Source organism: Chanodichthys erythropterus, chromosome 10 (assembly GCF_024489055.1).
Source record: "Chanodichthys erythropterus isolate Z2021 chromosome 10, ASM2448905v1, whole genome shotgun sequence".
Lineage (NCBI taxonomy): Eukaryota > Metazoa > Chordata > Actinopteri > Cypriniformes > Xenocyprididae > Chanodichthys > Chanodichthys erythropterus.
The window spans coordinates 54,462,933-54,481,342 of NC_090230.1; the positions used below are offsets into that span (position 1 = coordinate 54,462,933).

Here is an 18,410-nt window from a genome sequence, read left to right on the forward strand (position 1 = left end):
ATTGTAAAGGAACAATTTTAGAATGTAGCCTGACCCCTTTTTGCACATAATTTATAGCATATACTACACAGTAACATTCATGTTTGTTTTTATAGCCTTTAATAAGAACATTGTTTCTAGGAAAATATTGGGCAGGATCTTAAATAATTTTTTTTTTTTTTAATTAAATACAGATTTTTTTTTTTTTTTAAGATCTCAGCCCTATGGCATGCTTTAAATATGTTTTAGATAGATACATTATTATATCACTTGTTAAATGGTTATTTAACGATTAGCCTATTCATTCCTGCATTTCTAATTTTTTTTTTTTTTTTTGCGCCCCCCCCAAATATTTTTTGCACCAGCCGCCAGTGGATACTGACCAATTCATTTGTTAACTTACAGTATTTATTATCATTTAATTACATGATGTGGTTAAACCAAATTAAATTTGGCTGTGAAATTACTCCCAAAAGATAATTTAAAGTCATTATTGTGTAAAGCATCAAATAGACGTTACAAAAAGTAGCTTCGGCAGGAAATATTTGATTATTTGATTCAACATAAAATGTATTACAAATTCTCTTTTGGACCATTCATTTTTGGGTGAACTATAGCCTTTTTTATTACTATGGAAATATATATTTTTTAATAAAATTATACTCTAAATATGAAACTAAAACCGTCAGTAGGTGGTGGTAAATTCACAGAAGTCATTGGCTGTGTCTGAAATCGCGTACTGTTTAGTAGGTACTACATCTACTTCACGAACGTTGAAAAAGTACGTTCTATATAGTATAAATGCATGTAGTGTGAATAAATTCGGACGTTCTACATTCGCTATGTTGTTACTGTCACATGACCTACCAGCGTCAGTTACGTCCCTTCAACTCCATTCTCATCCTCTCCCGTGGCCTCATGGGATAGTAAAGTGTCCATCGTATGCGCACTTCAGAATCTCGCCGGAAGTAGTAGTCATCCGGGTAATTTTCGTCTACTCTTTTTCGAATACTATGAATTCAGACATACTACTCTGTTCACATGCTGTTTTTTGCGTACTATATAATAGAGAAGTATTCGATTTCGGACGCAGCGTTTGAGTCATTCATTCATTTGATTTGTTCAAATGGATAATTCATTCAGGAATTAAGTAAATAGGCTTGTTCGACATGTTCAAAATAGGCTTGTGCGCAGACCTATTGACGTATGACATCAAAGTACCGCGAGAGTGATTCAAAAGCATAAAGAGTAGTCTGCTCTCCAATCGCTCTCGCTGTACTTTGATGTCATACACGATCGGTCTGTGCAGGGCCAGTGCATCTCAAACAAGCCTCTTTATGAATGGTCCATTGAATCATTTGGCTTGTTGGACTTCAAGCGGTGCTACATAGACCAATTGGTGTATGAAATGTACAGCAATTAGAGAGCAGATGGCTCCATATGATTTTGAATCGCTCTCGTGGTAATCCACTGATCGGTCTGTGCTGATCAGTCTGTGCTTCAAGTACAACAAGCCTAAATGGTTCACCCGATTCATTCAAAACGCGGATTCAGAAATGAAAAGCTGTGTGTTATTTGGAGACTAACAGTTCTGCTTTGTCTTTATATTTTTGTTGGCAAAATTGAGCAAAACAGATATATGTCTAAAAAAACACAATAGGTCTATTAACTTCTTATTTATTGAACTGTTGTATAAAATCAGTACCGTATTTGCACTCGTGCTATTCTGGACAGAAAAAAAGCACTCATGTGATTTTTGCACTCGTTCCCCGTGTGATATAGCTTAACTAGCTTATATAATATGATGTAAATATGAAAAAAAAAAAAAAAAAACATCAAACGGGCATTTTTTTTTTTTACCTTATTATTATTTTTAAAAAGCCAACTAAAATTGCAGAAGTACATCAATGGATATATTAGGAGCCAGGTTTATTTTATTTTAAAGGTGCCCTAGAATTAAATATTGAATTTACCTCGGCATAGTTGAATAACAAGAGTTCAGTACATGGAAAAGACATACACTGAGTTTCAAACTCCATTGTTTCCTCCTTCTTATATAAATCTCATTTGTTTAAAAGACCTCCGAAGAACAGGCGAATCTCAACATAACACTGACTGTTACGTAACAGTCGGGGTGTACGCCCACAATATTTGCATATGCCAGCCCATGTTAAGGCATTACACAAGGGCAGAACGTCTGGATCTGTGCACAGCTGAATCATCAGACTAGGTAAGCAAGCAAGAACAACAGCGAAAAATGGCAGATGGAGCAATAATAACTGACATGATCCATGATAACATGATATTTTTAGTGATATTTGTAAATTGTCTTTCTAAATGTTTCGTTGGCATGTTGCTAAAGTACTGTTAAATGTGGTTAAAGTTACCATTGTTTCTTACTGTATTCATGAAGACAAGAGAGCCGTCACTATTTTCATTTTTAAACACTTGCAGTCTGTATAATTCATAAACACAACTTCATTCTTTGTAAATCTCTCCAACAGTGTAGCATTAGCCCGTTAGCCACAGAGCATATAGCCTCAAACTCGTTCAGAATCAAATGTAAACATCCAAATAAATACTATACTCACATGATCCGATGTATGCATGCAGCATGCATGACGAACATCTTGTAAAGATCCATTTTGAGGGTTATATTAGCTGTGTGAACTGTGTTTATCAGTCCCTCCAGATATCGTGGAATTTTTTTGTGATTGTTGCGGGCTAAAATGCTTGATTTTGCGGCAACTTGCAAAAACTGCGGTTTGATGAAAAACAGAAAAAAATAAAAGGTGATTCCCCCAACACCCTGTTCTCACTAGGCTACTACTTTAATGTAAAGAGTAATTTCCTATTACTTCCTATGATAAGCAAGCATACCAAATCACATAAAATTTAAGTTCTCATTCTGTTTTATTTCAGACCTTAATTAACACATGGCTCAAACTTAACATTGAGTCAAACAAGTTCTGTAGCTTTACAAAAGGAATATGAGTTTGTAGAAAAGCGCTATATAAAATAAACGTATTATTATTAATATACAACAACTTCTATAAAAATGAATAAATAAAATATTTTAAAAAATGTGTGCTTCTTCCTGCCTGCTTCCTTTGCTGCTTTAACCATCTTTGGCGGTGGCAAAGTGAAAGTGGTTTTCCAGCGAAAGTGCGGCGTATTTGAAAAAATGCGACCCCCGCATAAATATGCGGACTTTGGCTGATTATGCATGAAATCAGGCGATCGCATAATCGCGTTTTTCTGGAGGGACTGTTTTATGCTGTTCAAGGCAAGCGTGAGCTCCGGGGGAGGGGGAGCACGAGAATTAAAGGGGCCGCAACCTATATATCGGTGCATAGTTAATGATGCCCCAAATTAGGCAGTTAAAAAAATGAATAAAAAACAATCTATGGGGTATTTTGAGCTGAAACTTCACAGACACATTCAGGGGACACCTTAGACTTATATTACATCTTTTAAAAAGAAGTTCTAGGGCACCTTTAATGGGCAGACCATTTATTTTATGTAAAGAACTCTTTTCTTTCAAAAAAAGTAAATGTAACAAATAAAAGTTGGCTTACTACTGAGCCCTGAGGGGCTCCTTTATGGCCTATAAACATTATGCAATAAGAGTACATGTTTGTGGTTTTGTGTTGTTGCAGGGGCCATGGCCTTCTTGGTAACAGTGGCACGGAGGGTTATGGCATGCCGTCAGCCCCTCTCGCCCCTCTCTCGTGCTTCCCCTCGCTGCTATAACTCCCAGTCTACGCACACCACAGAGAAGAGCGTCCCCTATGAGAAGACCCTCAAACAGGAGGATGGCATCAGTGGGCCAACCAAACCACTCCCGAAGTCTGCAGATGTTGTGGTGATAGGAGGAGGAAGCCTGGGCTGCCAGACACTCTACCACCTATGTAAAATGGGCATGACCAATGTGATTTTGCTGGAGAGGGACAGATTGACTGCAGGGACTACCTGGCACACGGCAGGTATTGCACTGTGTTTACTTTTGTTTAGAGACTTTGTTGAGTACAGTTTCTTCCTGCGCCCAAAAAGTAAAGGCATAAGCACATCAGTTTTTAACTTTCATTGAATGATCTTTTAAGTAAAACTGAATCTAGATAGCAAATCTAGATTCCTACTTGTACAGTTCAGTTCAAGAGTTTACTCCATGAATTGGCTTACATAACTGGTTATATAATAGTTAAAGCCAACTCTATTGTCTGTCAAATACAAATGAGCTCCAGCTTGCCTTTTGAATAGTGTTCCTTAGTTTGAATAAGATACTAAATCTTTTGATGTTTTCACAGGACTTTTGTGGCAGTTAAGACCAAGTGATACTGAGGTGGAACTCTTGGCTCACACTCGCAACGTGATCAGCTCAGAGCTGGAGGAGGAAACGGGACTCGAGACGGGCTGGATCCAAAATGGAGGCCTGTTCATTGCTTCCAACAAGCAGCGACTGGACGAGTACAAGCGCCTCATGTCGGTATGGCACAAATGCTAAATCACATATCTTGGCAAATTACAAAAACAAATGGATTTAATAAATGGACTGACTGTTTTTTCCAGCCTTGCCTAGAAATTCAGCATTTGCATGCATGCGAAAAAAGAAGCTTATTTCTATGTAAATTGTTCAAAGATTCATCCGTACATAAATTGTCCACTGGAATCCAATTTGCCAATATATGTAAGAATGGATTTATATTTTTTTTATAATGAATGCAATGATTGACCGATCAGAGTCAAGTATCTCAAAGAGACATGTATTAATAACAAATGAAATGTGACTGATTAAACATAATCTAATAAGTGAATACTCACACATTTTGCATTTCAGTTGGGTAAAGCATATGGCATTGAGTCATACGTCCTGTCGCCAGCTGAGACCCAAGACCTGTATCCTTTGATGAATGTGAAAGATCTTTATGGCACACTCTATGTGCCTAAAGATGGTACCATGGACCCGGCTGGCACCTGCACCACCCTCTCCAGAGCAGCCACTGCACGGGGTGCCACTGTACGCCTCTACACCCTATACTCTTTTCAATTGATGATTGACTTATTTAGTTTGGATTAAGTTACAGTTGAATGTATGAGTCATATTGAAACATGGTTATTATTGATTTCAGGTGATCGAGAACTGTCCAGTGACAGGTGTCCAGGTTAAGGTTGATGATTTTGGTGTGAAGAGAGTGAAAGCTGTAGAAACTGCTCATGGGACCATCCAAACGCCATGTGTGGTTAATTGTGCAGGTCAGAAATATGCAGACTTCACCAGCAGAGGGCAGTCCGGGATAGTGAAATGACATTTAACCACACGCTGCTGTAAAAGAGAACTTTTTGACCAATGTCGATTGGTCACCTCTCATTTTATTAAAAGATCCATTCTCATAATTAATAGCCATTTCTAAATTATATTTGTATAAATTACCGTAAAATTTTACAACACATTAAAGTCATCATTGATGCTGGTCTCATTTATTTAAATAAATTATAGCATTTTAAATATTTAAAACACACATACACACATATAATCAAATATATATACATAATCAAATTTCATCAACTGTCTAATTTAATGCCATATAATACAGTATAATCGTGTCACTTATACTTGTGTGTGTGTGTGTGTGTGTGTGTGTGTGTGTGTGTGTGTGTGTGTGTGTGTGTGTGTGTGTGTGTGTGTGTGTGTGTGTGTGTGTGTGTGTGTTTTTAGGTGTCTGGGCCACTAAGCTTGGTAAAATGGTAGGCGTCAATGTTCCATTGGTTGCCATGCATCATGCTTATGTCGTCACAGAAAGAATCGAGGGAATTCAAGTAAGCTTTTAAATGCAGCACACTGTCCATTTCAGCATAGCATAGCACAGCACAAATCAATAACCATAATAAACCATGTCTTGGTGTTTGGTGGGAGCCTAAAGTATCTGTGCTGGACATAACACGCATAAAATTACACACAAAACACAGCAAGAAAACTCAAAATCACACCATTAAGGGGAGAGATGCACATAATACTAAAACAGTGAGGCAGTATTTGCATGATTTATTCATGCAGTGATGCAGGCTGGGAAACCAGTCCAGCAATGATTATTGATTTAATATAATGATTAAATAAGAAAAAAATGACCAAACAGTTGTTTTATTCACTAAACATCTGCTGTCCAGTTTGACAGCCGATTAATGTGCAGCAATTGCTTTGAGCCACATTTAATATTAGCATTCTTTTTAGTGAAAACATGTCCTATGTTTTAATTTAATTTAATTTTACATCTTGTACATGTGTTTTTGTGCCTTTACTGTGTCTGTTGAATGCTGTTACTGAGTTGTGCTAATTTCAACGTTACCAAGGGAACCAGTGAACAGTGTACTAATTTAAATGTGTTATCAAGGAAACCAAGGAAAATGACCTGTGACAGACAGCATCAGTAAGAATGGTGTGAAAATTATAAAAAGAGCAGTAATGTTTCACACTAGATTACTGTTTCCCAGCAGGTTATAGTTGTCATAGTTATATTTATATGTCTTTACATGTAATATTAACATATATTCTAAATCAAAATGTATCAAATTATATTTAAATATTACTATGATATAAATTAGTAATGTAATGACAAAATTACATAATTAAAAGAATGAAACTCTATTCACGTTCGTTCAATGTAATGTTCTCAGCCAATCGATTTTGTGTATTCATTACCATATCCCCACGACATATCCAAACAAATGCACTAACTCTGTGCGCTATGCGGATTCTTATTCTAGCCCTCCGCCTCCCCAGCTCCACATGGCTAGATCTGCTACAGAGGCTCTCCCTTTCTCTAGCAGCAGCAGCAGCAGCATTTTTCCATTAATTTCACGTTCCTAACATTTAGAAGAAGCAAGTCATACTTGCTCTGCTGCAGCATCTTGTCTGCCAAGGCCAAGCCTATGTACATTGATAAAATGTTTTACAGATTATCCAGAGTTGTCATGACTGAAATATTGTTTATCAGTTTTAAATACTAAAATGTTACTAAAATTCATCCTGTTTTAAGTCAATATTTAAGATACATTTTTCCAGCCATCATGAAAGCTGAAATTCATCAAAAAAGATCAAAATGATTTTTAAATGGTCGTTAGATGGCCTTTTTTTAAATGGTCATATCAGATGTCTGAATCGCAGTGATGCTGTACACTCCCAGTAAAGTATATTAGATTGTAGTTGCCTGCGCTATCTTCAGCACTCAGAACTGACCTGCAAGATCAGGAGTTGCACTAATTTTCTCACTGCCTTTGTGCTGCTAAAGGGTTAGTTTCAAAAAATGAAAATGTCATTTATTACTCACCCTCATGCCGTTCTACACCCGTAAGACCTTCATTCATCTTCAGAACACAAATTAAGATATTAAATCTGATGGCTCAGTGAGGCCTGCATTCAAAGCAATGACATTTCCGCTCTCAAGATGTACTAAAAACATATTTAAAACAGTTCATGTGAGTTCAGTGGTTCTACCTTAATATTATAAAGTGACAAGAATACTTTTTGTGTGCCAAAAAACAAATTAACGACTTTTCAACAATATAGTAATGGGCGATTTCAAAACACTGCTTCGGAGCTTTACGAATCGAATCAGTGACTCGGAGCGCCAAAGTGATGTGATTTCAGTAGTTTAGCCATTTGATAGGAGATCCGAATCACTGATTCGATTCGTAAAGCTCCGAAGCAGTGTTTTGAAATTGCCCATCACTATATTGTTGAAAAGTCGTTATTTAGTTTTTTTGGCCAACAAAAAATATTCTCGTTGCTTTATAATATTAACATAGAACCACTGAACTCACATGAACTGATTCAAATATGTTTTTTGTACTTTTATGGTTCTTGAGAGAGGAAGTGTCATTGCTGGCTATGCAGGCCTCACTGAGCCATCGGATCTAATCAAAATATCTTAATTTGTGTTCCAAAGATGAACGAAGGCCTTACGGATGTAGAACGACATGAGGGTGAGTAATAAATGACATTTTTTTCATTTTTGGGTGAACTAACCCTTTAATGTCCATAATTCCTCTAGTAATTTGGACACCATCAGTAGACGCACTTCATTCGTAGTGGATTCTCCCTGCTCTGTTGTGTCTGTCCCTCTTTCATCTTTTTATTTCTGCTTTTGGTCTGTTTTTGAGCCCTATGGGGGCGTCGTGCTCTATTCTGTTAACACAACAGTAGCCATGGCATAAGCACTTAGCTTCGAGCCTTTCTGTGGATTATGCAACACTGTGTGTGTGTGTAAGAGAGCTTGTAGTTTGATGCATGGTTGATGACAGCCATGTTACTCCTCACAGAAAGACCAATGTGTCATCACTGAAACTGAAGTGATGAAATGTTTGTCACCCACATGATGTGGTAGTGAAATTGATAGATTTTTTTTTTGCTCATGAATAGACTGTGAAACTGCTAATTAATATTAAGCCCTCAAATTAGCATTAAAATACTATGGAAGCTTGTTTCTGCCATGGAATTAAAAAAAAAAAAAAAGGAAAAAAAAAGGTTATTGCAACCTTTTATCTTGCAATTCTGACTTTTTCTCGCAATTGCAATTTTACAACTTTAACTGTTGTCAGTTTATTATGACTTTTTCTCACAATTGTGAGATATGAACTAAAAATTTTGACATTCACACAATTACGAGTTTATACCTTTTACTAATGCCAGTTTATAACTTGTAATTCTGACTTTTCTCACAATTCGAGTTTATAACTTGCAATTCTGACTTTTTCACTGAATTGTTAGACAAACTAACAATTTTGACTATTTCTCCTAATTATGAGATATAAAATTGCAATTCTAAGATTTTTTTTTTCTCACGATTCAGAATTTGTACACTCATATAAACACAATTTTGACAAATTTCTTGAAATTTCACTTTTTCTCATAATCGTGAGATATATACACTATATATCTCACGATTATAAGAAAAAAGTGAGAATTGCAAGTTATAAACTCAATTGGAAGAAATGGTCTGAATTGCAGGTTTATATTAGAAAAAGTCTGAATAGTGAAATAAAACATCAGAATTGTGGGATTATATATTTCATGCAGTTGTGAGATATAAATTCACAATTGTGAGGAAAAAATGTCAGAATAGTAGGACATCTCACAATTCTGACTTTATTTATTCCAATTTGGAGTTTATAACTTGCAATTCTGACTTATTTTCTTACAGTTGTGAGATATAAACTCATAATTATGGAAAAGGATTAAGGCCAAGCAATAATAAAAAAAAATAAAACCATCTCGAGATTAAAGTTGTTAAATTTTGAGAAAAAGTCAAAATAAAATGTTGAGAATAAACTCATTAAATTCCGAGAAAAAAGTTGTTAAATTATGAGAACAAATTCGTTGAATTATGAGAAAAATGTTAAATTTCGAGAAAAAAATTGAGATAAAATGTTGAGAATAAACTCATTAAATTATGAGAATAAAGCCATTAAATTACGAGAAAAAAGTCGAGATACCTTTTTTCTCATAATTTAATGAATTTATTCTCAACATTTTATCTCAACATTTTTCTCAAAATTTAATTTTTTTCTTGAAATTTAACAACTTTATTCTCGAGATGGTGTTATTTTTTTATTATTGCTTGGCCCTAATCCTCTTCCGTACATAATTGAGAAAGTCAGAATTGTGAGATTAAAAAAAAATAATAATTGAGAGGAAATAAAGTCATAATTGTGAGTTTATATCTCACTACTCTGAGATTTTTTTTTTCTCACGATTACATGAAATAAAGTCAGAATAGTGAGAAGTCACAATTCCCTTTTAAAATCGTTTTTATTTGGTGTAAGCTTCTATAAGCTTCCATAAATTACACAGGATAGTGGTAATATAACTGTACCCACTGATCATATGTGTCATGTCATGTTTATAATTCCACCATATGGCTCCTTCAAAAAGCTTTGTAATACATGAATATAATGTACTTTCTAAAATGTCTTTTTCCACTAGAATATGCCCAACGTCAGGGACCATGATGCATCTGTCTACCTCCGTCTTCAAGGTGACGCTCTTTCTGTGGGAGGCTACGAACAGAACCCCATATTCTGGGATGATGTAAGTTGTAATGACTGTTTCCAAAAGAAAAATAGTATAACTGAGTTTGAGATATAAAAGTTGTTATTCTTGCCATATTTTTGCTGTAGTTGTTTATGGTGTATCTTTGCTGCGTTTGGTTTGTCTATATAGTTTTTAAACTAGTGTTGTCAATCGATCAAAAAAATAGCTCATTAATCACACATTTTTCTATAATTAATCATGATTAATCACACCTGACATTAAACTTTTTAATATATTTTATATTGTAATATTTCACACTGAATCTCCAAAATAAAGGAAAATGCACATACTGTGCATAGTATACTTATCACATACTGCAGGAACAAGTAATACTGTATGATTCCAAATGTGTGTGTGTGTTTGAGAAAGCGTCTGTCTGCAGATATTCCAGTGTAATGACTGGAGATCTTTTTTTTTCTTCTTTTTTTTCAAATGTCGCCCTCCCCTTTGACCACATTTACACTGCATTTCCTTTATAATCTCCAGCCAGCAGTGTTCTGTGTGTAACAGAACTCTCTTATTAAATTCACTCTCTGTCACCTCACACTTTCACTACGCAAAGCAACAGTCATGCTATGAAACAGTGAATCAATATCTTAAGGAAGTGTGAACATTTTGAGGAATGTGTTTCTGGTCTGAAAACCCTTAATGAGACAGTGTGAAACCTGACCTGTTCTCAACACATGCAGCCTCTACAGTTTTTATTTTTAAACTTCAGTCTGCTCCACACCGGCCACATATTCTCTAAATTTTTTGCGATCAGCATTTCATCAGCTGTCGGATTGCTCACACCGTCTGCTGCTTCTTTCCATCCCACGGTTTTGAGTTCATTGACAGTCCCCTGTGGCAGTGAGCAAAGACAGTGACAAGCAGAGAGGACTTTGCTTAAACAAAATTACAAATTGAAAAGTGTTCATGGAAGAAGCATACTTGTTGTGCCAAGAAAGTGAAGTTTGAGCTGTGCAGATGGTGGGTGGGGGTCAGTCTGCTCCATAAAATCAACATGCAATCAAAATTGACTCTAGAAACGTTCTTCATAATTGTCCCAGTTACCCCCAAACTCCTGTAAAGAAGAAAATTGACTTCACTAAGCTGGTTATTGTTGCTAACTCAAACAAGCTTTACAGAGCATCCCATAAGATTAAACTGAAGATAAATGGTGTGGTTATTTTTTAAATAAAATATATACAGTTGTACATTTTTATTTTATTTTATTTTATTTGGAATTCTAAAATATAATTATTTTAACTTCTGCTAAATTGCTTTTAAAATTTCAAACACATAGATTATCCATAGACATACATTCGAAATAATGTACTTCTGAGTAAACGGACGATGGCTACAGTTGTTAATGATTGGTCAGTGACGTTTTTAAGGTTTCGTTTGGTCACCAGCAGTTAAACTTGATTTGTGCTTTTACAATAGTGACATTGTCATCCTTCCTTCTGAATCATAGATCTAGTGCTGGATTTATGGCAGCAGTAAGCTCATCAGATCTGACCAGGCCACTCCATTATTGTGTGTGACTATAAAATTGTGTATTTTGTTCTCTGAACATGTAGGTGTCTGATAAGTTTGCCTTCAGCTTATTTGATCTGGACTGGGATGTCTTTATGCAACACATCGATGGTGCCGTTAACAGAGTGCCTGCTCTGGAACAAACTGGAATCAAATCCACTGTCTGTGGTCCAGGTACATAAACACAAACACACACACACACACACACACACACAAGGGACTTTCCATAGGCCGCAATGCATTTTATACTGTACAAACCGTACTTTCTATCCCCCTACCCTAACCCTAACCCTTAACCTAACCATCACAGGAAACTGTGCACACCTTTATTTTCTCACAAAAACATCATTTAGTATTTTTATTAATTAATTTACATTGTGGGGACCGGTGGCTGGTCCCCACGATGTTATATAAACCTGAGTTCACCTACATCGTGGGGACCAGCCACCGGTCCCCACAATGTAAATTAATTTGGTCTCCACAATGTAATATAAACAAAAGCACGCACAAACACACACAGACAAATGCAAGAAGTGGCTCATAAGAGTCATTTGTTCAGAAATTTAACTACACTGGTCATGTTACACAGTATGTTTTTGATTCACTGAAAAGAGTCGGTTTATAAGAGTCATCTGTTTGGGAATCAAACTATATTTTTCAAGCTGTATGTTTTTGAGTCAATAAAAAGAGCTGGTTCATAAGAGTCATCTGTTTGGGACTCTACATTTTTTTTATAGCTGTATGTTTCTGGATCACTAAAAGAACTGGCTCTTAAGAATAGTTTGTTTGAGAATGAGAATCACAATATATATTTTTCAAATCAGTATGTTTTTGAGTCACTTGAAGAACCCAACTCATAAGAGTCATCTGTTTGGGAATCAAACTACAATTTTCAATCTGTATGTTTATGAATCACTAAAAAGAACTAGATCATAAGAGACATTCTTTCAGGAATCAATTTGCAATGGTCACAGTACATGTTTTTGACTCACTAAAAATTACCAGCTCATAAGAGTAATCTGTTCAGAAATCAAATTACTTTTTTCATGCTGTATTTTTTTTAATCCAAAAGAGCTGGCTCATAAGCTCATCTGTTCAGGAATCAAACTGCATATTTAAGCTGTATGTTTTTGAATCACTAAAAAGAACCAGTTCATAAGAATCATTCATTGAGGAATCAAACTTCACTGATCCCATTGTATGTTAGGGAATAAAACAAACAAACAAAAACAATAATGACAGCAACATCAACAAAAAGCTAAGAGTCATTTGTTTCTTTTCATATATACAGATATTTTGTTCAGAATACATGTGATGCAGAATAGAGACATTTAAATTTTGTTGCAAAGATTAGGGTATTTCTCTCATTGCAGTACCTCTAGTATCTTCATTAACACACTATACAGACGTTTTGACAGCAAGTTTGATCTCGCTGTGCTCTGCCAGTCCATATCTTCAAGTGATTGGCTAACTAGACCGCCAGTCAAATGACGCTGCGCTCTGATTGGCTGATCTGTCACAGCTCCGGCTCTCCCCAGAGATTCAGTCAACCTTTACTGGCTGTAATAAAGGATGACAGGTGTGAAATGCCTCTAACACACTGTAGTGACTGTCGGTCACTTGCAGACGAGTTTCGGGTCAGTGGGTAAGCACTCCTCAAACCATTTTAAGAGAGTGCTATCAAAGACTCCATTCACCCGCTCATCAGCTATTAAAAACGAAATGTTGAGCATATGTGTAATTCAGGCCTGCTGTCACTGGAGTTTTGTTTGAATCCCATTTAACACATGATTATTTTATATTTTGGTTTGATCTGCGGTCATTAACTGCATCCATTTTAGTCAAGAACTACACTTGAAAATCACGATTACTTTAGCGTGTTTTCTGAATAAATAGCCCTTTTGAAGTGCTCACATTCATGCTGCGTCTCATTGATCTCCCGTAACGTGAATCAGTATATCATGAACATTGGGCAGAGGTCTTGAGACACTAAATTTGGGAAACTGATGACTTAATTATCTGTGACACAATTATCTGGTTGCGCATTAAACGAATAGTATTTATTAGCAGAATTGCAGATTACTGATATACTTTGACATCCTTGTAACACACTGCAGTTTAATAGTTTTTACAATGCTCTTCTGCTTACCAAGACTGCATTTATTTGATCAAAAATACAGTAAAAACAGTAATATTGTGAAATATTATTATAATTTAAAATATCTGTTTTCTATGTGAATATATTTTAAAATATAATTTATTCCTGTGATTTGCTGAGTTTTCAGCATCGTCACTCTTCAGTCTTCAGTGTCACATGATCCTTCAGAAATCATTCTGTTGATGTTGAGGATGTTTGAGAGTGAGTGTGATCCGCTGAGGGCGGCAGTCAGAGCGCTTGGGTCATTCTTCAGAGGCTATAGCTGTCTGTGTGTGGTGACGTATGAGTAAGAGCGATGGGAAGATGGATAAATAAAATATAGCTGCAACTTCACCCTTTCCTTTTTACTCTCTGTCGTTCTCACAAAGAGCAGATGATGCTCTGGAAAACACTTTCTCATGTGGAATAATGGAAAAGGTGTGTCTCTTTTCTTCATCTCTCTTTTTCTGTCTCACCTCTCAATCTCTCCTGCACTTGTGGCCTGTTTCTCTTTACACTCGTTCGCCTTTGCATTTCTTTGCATTCTGTCTTCGATGCTTTTGAGGGTCATCCTATACAATACAATATCTTACCACTGAAAGCTTTGACCATTAAGAATAGACCATTAAGTGGGCGCTCAGCAGCAATGAATTTTTAAAGGCCTTTCAGAAAGATCTGATATGACCCATTGGCAGCACCATGTGTCATAAGTTTCCCACCTCTTACACTTATTTTCTTACCCTTTTTTTTCTTACTTTAAAAGGGCTGTATTGTAAACTTATAAACTGTCATAGCAATTGTTTGTTCCTGAAGTGCAGGAAACAATGTTAGTCAAAGTTGTTGTTTTTACATAAACAGTCAAAGATACATTCAACTTGCATTATGAGTACAAAGTTCTGTCATGAAACTCTAGATGGCACAGGCTGATAGATCTTTACAGTTAATAAGCAGCAGAAATTATAGCAGCAGCAATAATCAACTGCAGTAGCGTAGCAAATCAGTTATCATGACTGAAAAACATTTTTGCCTTAAAGTTCATTGCATAATGTAATATCTTACACAGGCTAAATGAATATTAAACATGTCATGTCATGCAACATTAATGATTCACAACACAGTAATGGTAGCTATACCTCACATGCTGTTATTACTGTTTTCTCATGGTAAATTTTATATCAAAACATCTAGGTATTTTTAAATTAATAAACGTGCAACATAAATATTTGTTTAAAGATTGGCATATTTTTTAAAATCATTTTTTATGCTAGAATATTATTTTTGTTGACAATATACATGGTGGCAAAAATAGAATTAATTAATTAATATTATATATAGAAATTTAAGGACATTTTTGACAAAAGCAAAAAATAGACACTTGCTGTTTTACCTTTAAGGCTTTGTCAATTATGTCTCATGATAGATTTACTGTTGTGTATCAGAGTATGGAAGACAAACCTATATGAACATATAAAGGATACATAAAACATACTCAGTTTAATGTCACAGATATATGTTTTATGCTTTTGGAAGAATTCTCTTATGCTCAAGACTGCATTTATTTGTAAAAAAAAAAAAAAAATAAAAATAAATATATATATAATATATATAATAAAAACAAGTAATATTGTGAAATGTGTTCTATTTGAATATATTGTAAAATTTAATATATTCCTGTGATGTCAAAGCTGAATCATTCTAATATGATGACTTTGCCAAAGAAACATATCTTATCAATGTTGAGAACAGTGCTGCCTCATATATTTGTGAAAACCATGATACGTTTTTGACAGGAATCTTTGTTGAATAGAAAGTTCAAAAGAACAGCATCTGATTGAAAAAGAAATGTATAAAAGTCACTTTTGATCAATTTAATGGGTCCTTGCTGAATAAAAGTCCTAATTTGATCCCCAATGGATCAAATTGAATAGTAGTGTATGTTCAAAAAAAGTATGTATCTGTTCCAAAGTTTATTAGGAAGGGCCACATTTATGTATACTTGATTTCCTGTATAAACCAAGCAAGTTTTGCATTAATGATCTGGGAGGACTGGGAGTTTTGCCTTAAGAATGTTTAGAGTATGCCAACTTACTACATTAATATCTTTTATTTCAAAATATTAGGTTTCTTCCTATAGTTTTGTTAAAAAAAATACAGTGAATGGGAACCAGATTAAAGATGTATTTTTACACTTTTTTTCCCACCTTCAGAATCCTTCACTGCAGACCACAAGCCCCTGATGGGGGAAGCTCCCGAAGTGAGAGGCTTTTTCCTTGGATGTGGCTTCAACAGTGCAGGTTAGGTCATGGAGCTTGCACAATCACACACATACCTTTCTCTTCCAGAGATGACCAGTGGCAAATAAATTATTTAACCCTGAAAACCTGCATAGTTCACATGTAAAATTCAATCTCACCCACTCTTCCACCTACTCAAGATCAACGCAACTTGATCTCTGACCCCTACATGTCCAGCAATCTAAGTCTATTGCAGTTGTATCCATCTCTTCCTGTGCAGTGCACAATCCTTCAAGAGGGATTATCCTGGGTTGTAGAGCTGGACGATTCTTTATGAATTAAGAATTTGTTTTTTAAAGTTGAGATCACGATTCTCTCATGATTCTGAATAGACAACTAAACAAAATAACATGTAATTTACTAGAGGTTCTGACACAATGTTAATTGCTTCAGTCTATTCAAAATGTTTAATTAATCTGAATTATTTTTTTAAAAAGTCGGTTCAAATGAATAATTCAATGACTCACTCATAGACACTTCACTTGTTTCATTACTGGATGAATCAGTGTTTTTGAACAAATTTCTGGAAGGAATGATTCAATGACATGAATTTTTTAACAGTCGCTTGTCGCCACCAACTGGTGGAACAGTGTAATTGATACAATCTTTATTTGAAGCTTCAAGTTACTTTCAAAAGGTGATTTACTCTATTTTGATCATTACCATAAACATCAGTGTTTATATCTGAACTATGAACTTTTATCCCAGTACTTCTGTGATAATTTGAATTACTGTAACACAGAAATTATGAAACTGTGTAGTTGAAAAGACTGTTTGTGAATCTGTTTCATACCTAAACATGATAACTGCTCTCTCAGGGTCAGTGGCAGTGCTGACAAAGATCTTAATGTTTGCTGTGATCGGTTTAATAGACAGAGCCAAATCGTTCTTTATTTAGGATTTTATTTTTAAGATTGCGTGTCTGTTTGTGAAAAGTTTGCAATCTCAATTCAATGAATTGTGCAGCCTTACTGGGTTGTGAAGGTGCTTCATGTGACAATTTTAACTAGGTTTTATATTGTATTTTTTTATCTTATTTGTACTGTAGCTACATTACCCAGCACTAATTACATAACATTTAAGGGCAAGATTAAAAGAAGTCATTTTGCGGTGGTATTTTTGGATGCAGATGGATCGTGGTTTTGAAGGTCAGATGAAACTCAGTCCGGCTCTGGAGTAATGCTGATTGTGCTCAGCGTGGGCCGGGTCACCTTGCGTACCTCAGACATGCTGACGGACAACAGGCCGTGATCGCGTGAACGGATCGGAATACATGGCTATAGGAATCACAGTCAGATATTAGATGCATGCTTGCTTTTTTTATGACACATCGATTCCTGACCTCAGCATGCAAAATTAATTTCCTAGAAAGAAAGGAATACAAGAGTCTGTGATTGGTTATGTTATTTGATATATAATACCAGTCGAAATTTGGACAATTTTTACTCATACCAAATGTGTGACTTTCTCTATTCTGTGGAACACAAAAGATGATACACTGAAGAATGTTTTTGCAAAATCTTCTCATATAGGTCATGCAGATTTGGAATGACATAAGAGTGACAATTTACATTTTTAGGTAACTTAATTTAATGACAAGCCATTATATTATCCATGAACCATTCCATCTTGGAAGAAGCATTGAAATCTGTGATGAATTATCCATATTTTCTCTTGAAGAAAAAGGTGCATTCTAATACAGATACACTTACCCTATGAATGTCAAAACTGTAATGAGAAGTGCTTAAAGTGGGTGTTAGTCTGGTACTTATGGCATATGATGTTGATCAGGGATTCTCCTTGAGTGTGATTGCATCAGAGCTGTGGAATATTATTGTGAGTGTGTGTGTGTGTGTGTGTGTGTGTGTGTGTGTGTGTGTGTGTGTGTGTGTGTGTGTGTGTGTGTGTGTGTGTGTGTGTGTGTGTATGTGTGTGTATGTGTGTGTGTACGCGCTCACCAGGCCAAAAGATTCCATCAGTATGCATGACCACGGGGATGTCGTACTTCGCTGCTGCTGCTTCCATAATGTCTCCTCGTTTGTCTTCAGTCTGATTTTTCCCTCTCTATATGCTCCTGTTCAGTGCTACCCCCACACCATTGGATGGGGACAGAGAAATATGCAAGTGGATGTTGAGTTGAAGAGTTTTAGGATCACTGGTTAAATGTCCCATGGTTGTGTGTGTGTGGTAAGAGAAGAGGTTAATCTGAGGCAGATGGTGGCCCATTAGGGATGTGATTGCTAAGAGCCGTTATCCTTCTGGAGAAAACACACAGGTTCTCACTGTGTCCGAATTTGTCAACTTCCCTACTATATAGTAGACGAAAAGCAGTACATAAAAATGAGTAGATGTCCGAATTTGTAGCATTTATTAGTGATGCTCCGAAATTTCAGCA

At 35.7% G+C, this 18,410-nt stretch overlaps 1 protein-coding gene across 6 annotated transcripts in view; it reads left to right on the forward strand.

Moving 5' to 3' along the window:
• Positions 1-18,410, forward strand: part of sardh (sarcosine dehydrogenase) — a 67,263-nt gene that overhangs the window by 2,379 nt on the left and 46,474 nt on the right. For 3 of the 6 annotated variants that reach the window (XM_067398234.1, XM_067398231.1, XM_067398233.1), the window contains exons 2-10: positions 2,058-2,209; positions 3,639-3,965; positions 4,287-4,465; positions 4,817-4,996; positions 5,109-5,232; positions 5,696-5,796; positions 9,959-10,063; positions 11,629-11,758; positions 15,929-16,015. In XM_067398234.1, coding sequence (XP_067254335.1) covers positions 3,644-3,965; positions 4,287-4,465; positions 4,817-4,996; positions 5,109-5,232; positions 5,696-5,796; positions 9,959-10,063; positions 11,629-11,758; positions 15,929-16,015 — 1,228 coding nt within the window. In that variant the 5' untranslated portion in view covers positions 2,058-2,209; positions 3,639-3,643. The remainder of the gene's footprint in view (positions 1-2,057; positions 2,210-3,638; positions 3,966-4,286; positions 4,466-4,816; positions 4,997-5,108; positions 5,233-5,695; positions 5,797-9,958; positions 10,064-11,628; positions 11,759-15,928; positions 16,016-18,410) is intronic. The other 3 variants (XM_067398236.1, XM_067398230.1, XM_067398235.1) reach the window with 1 other exon arrangement.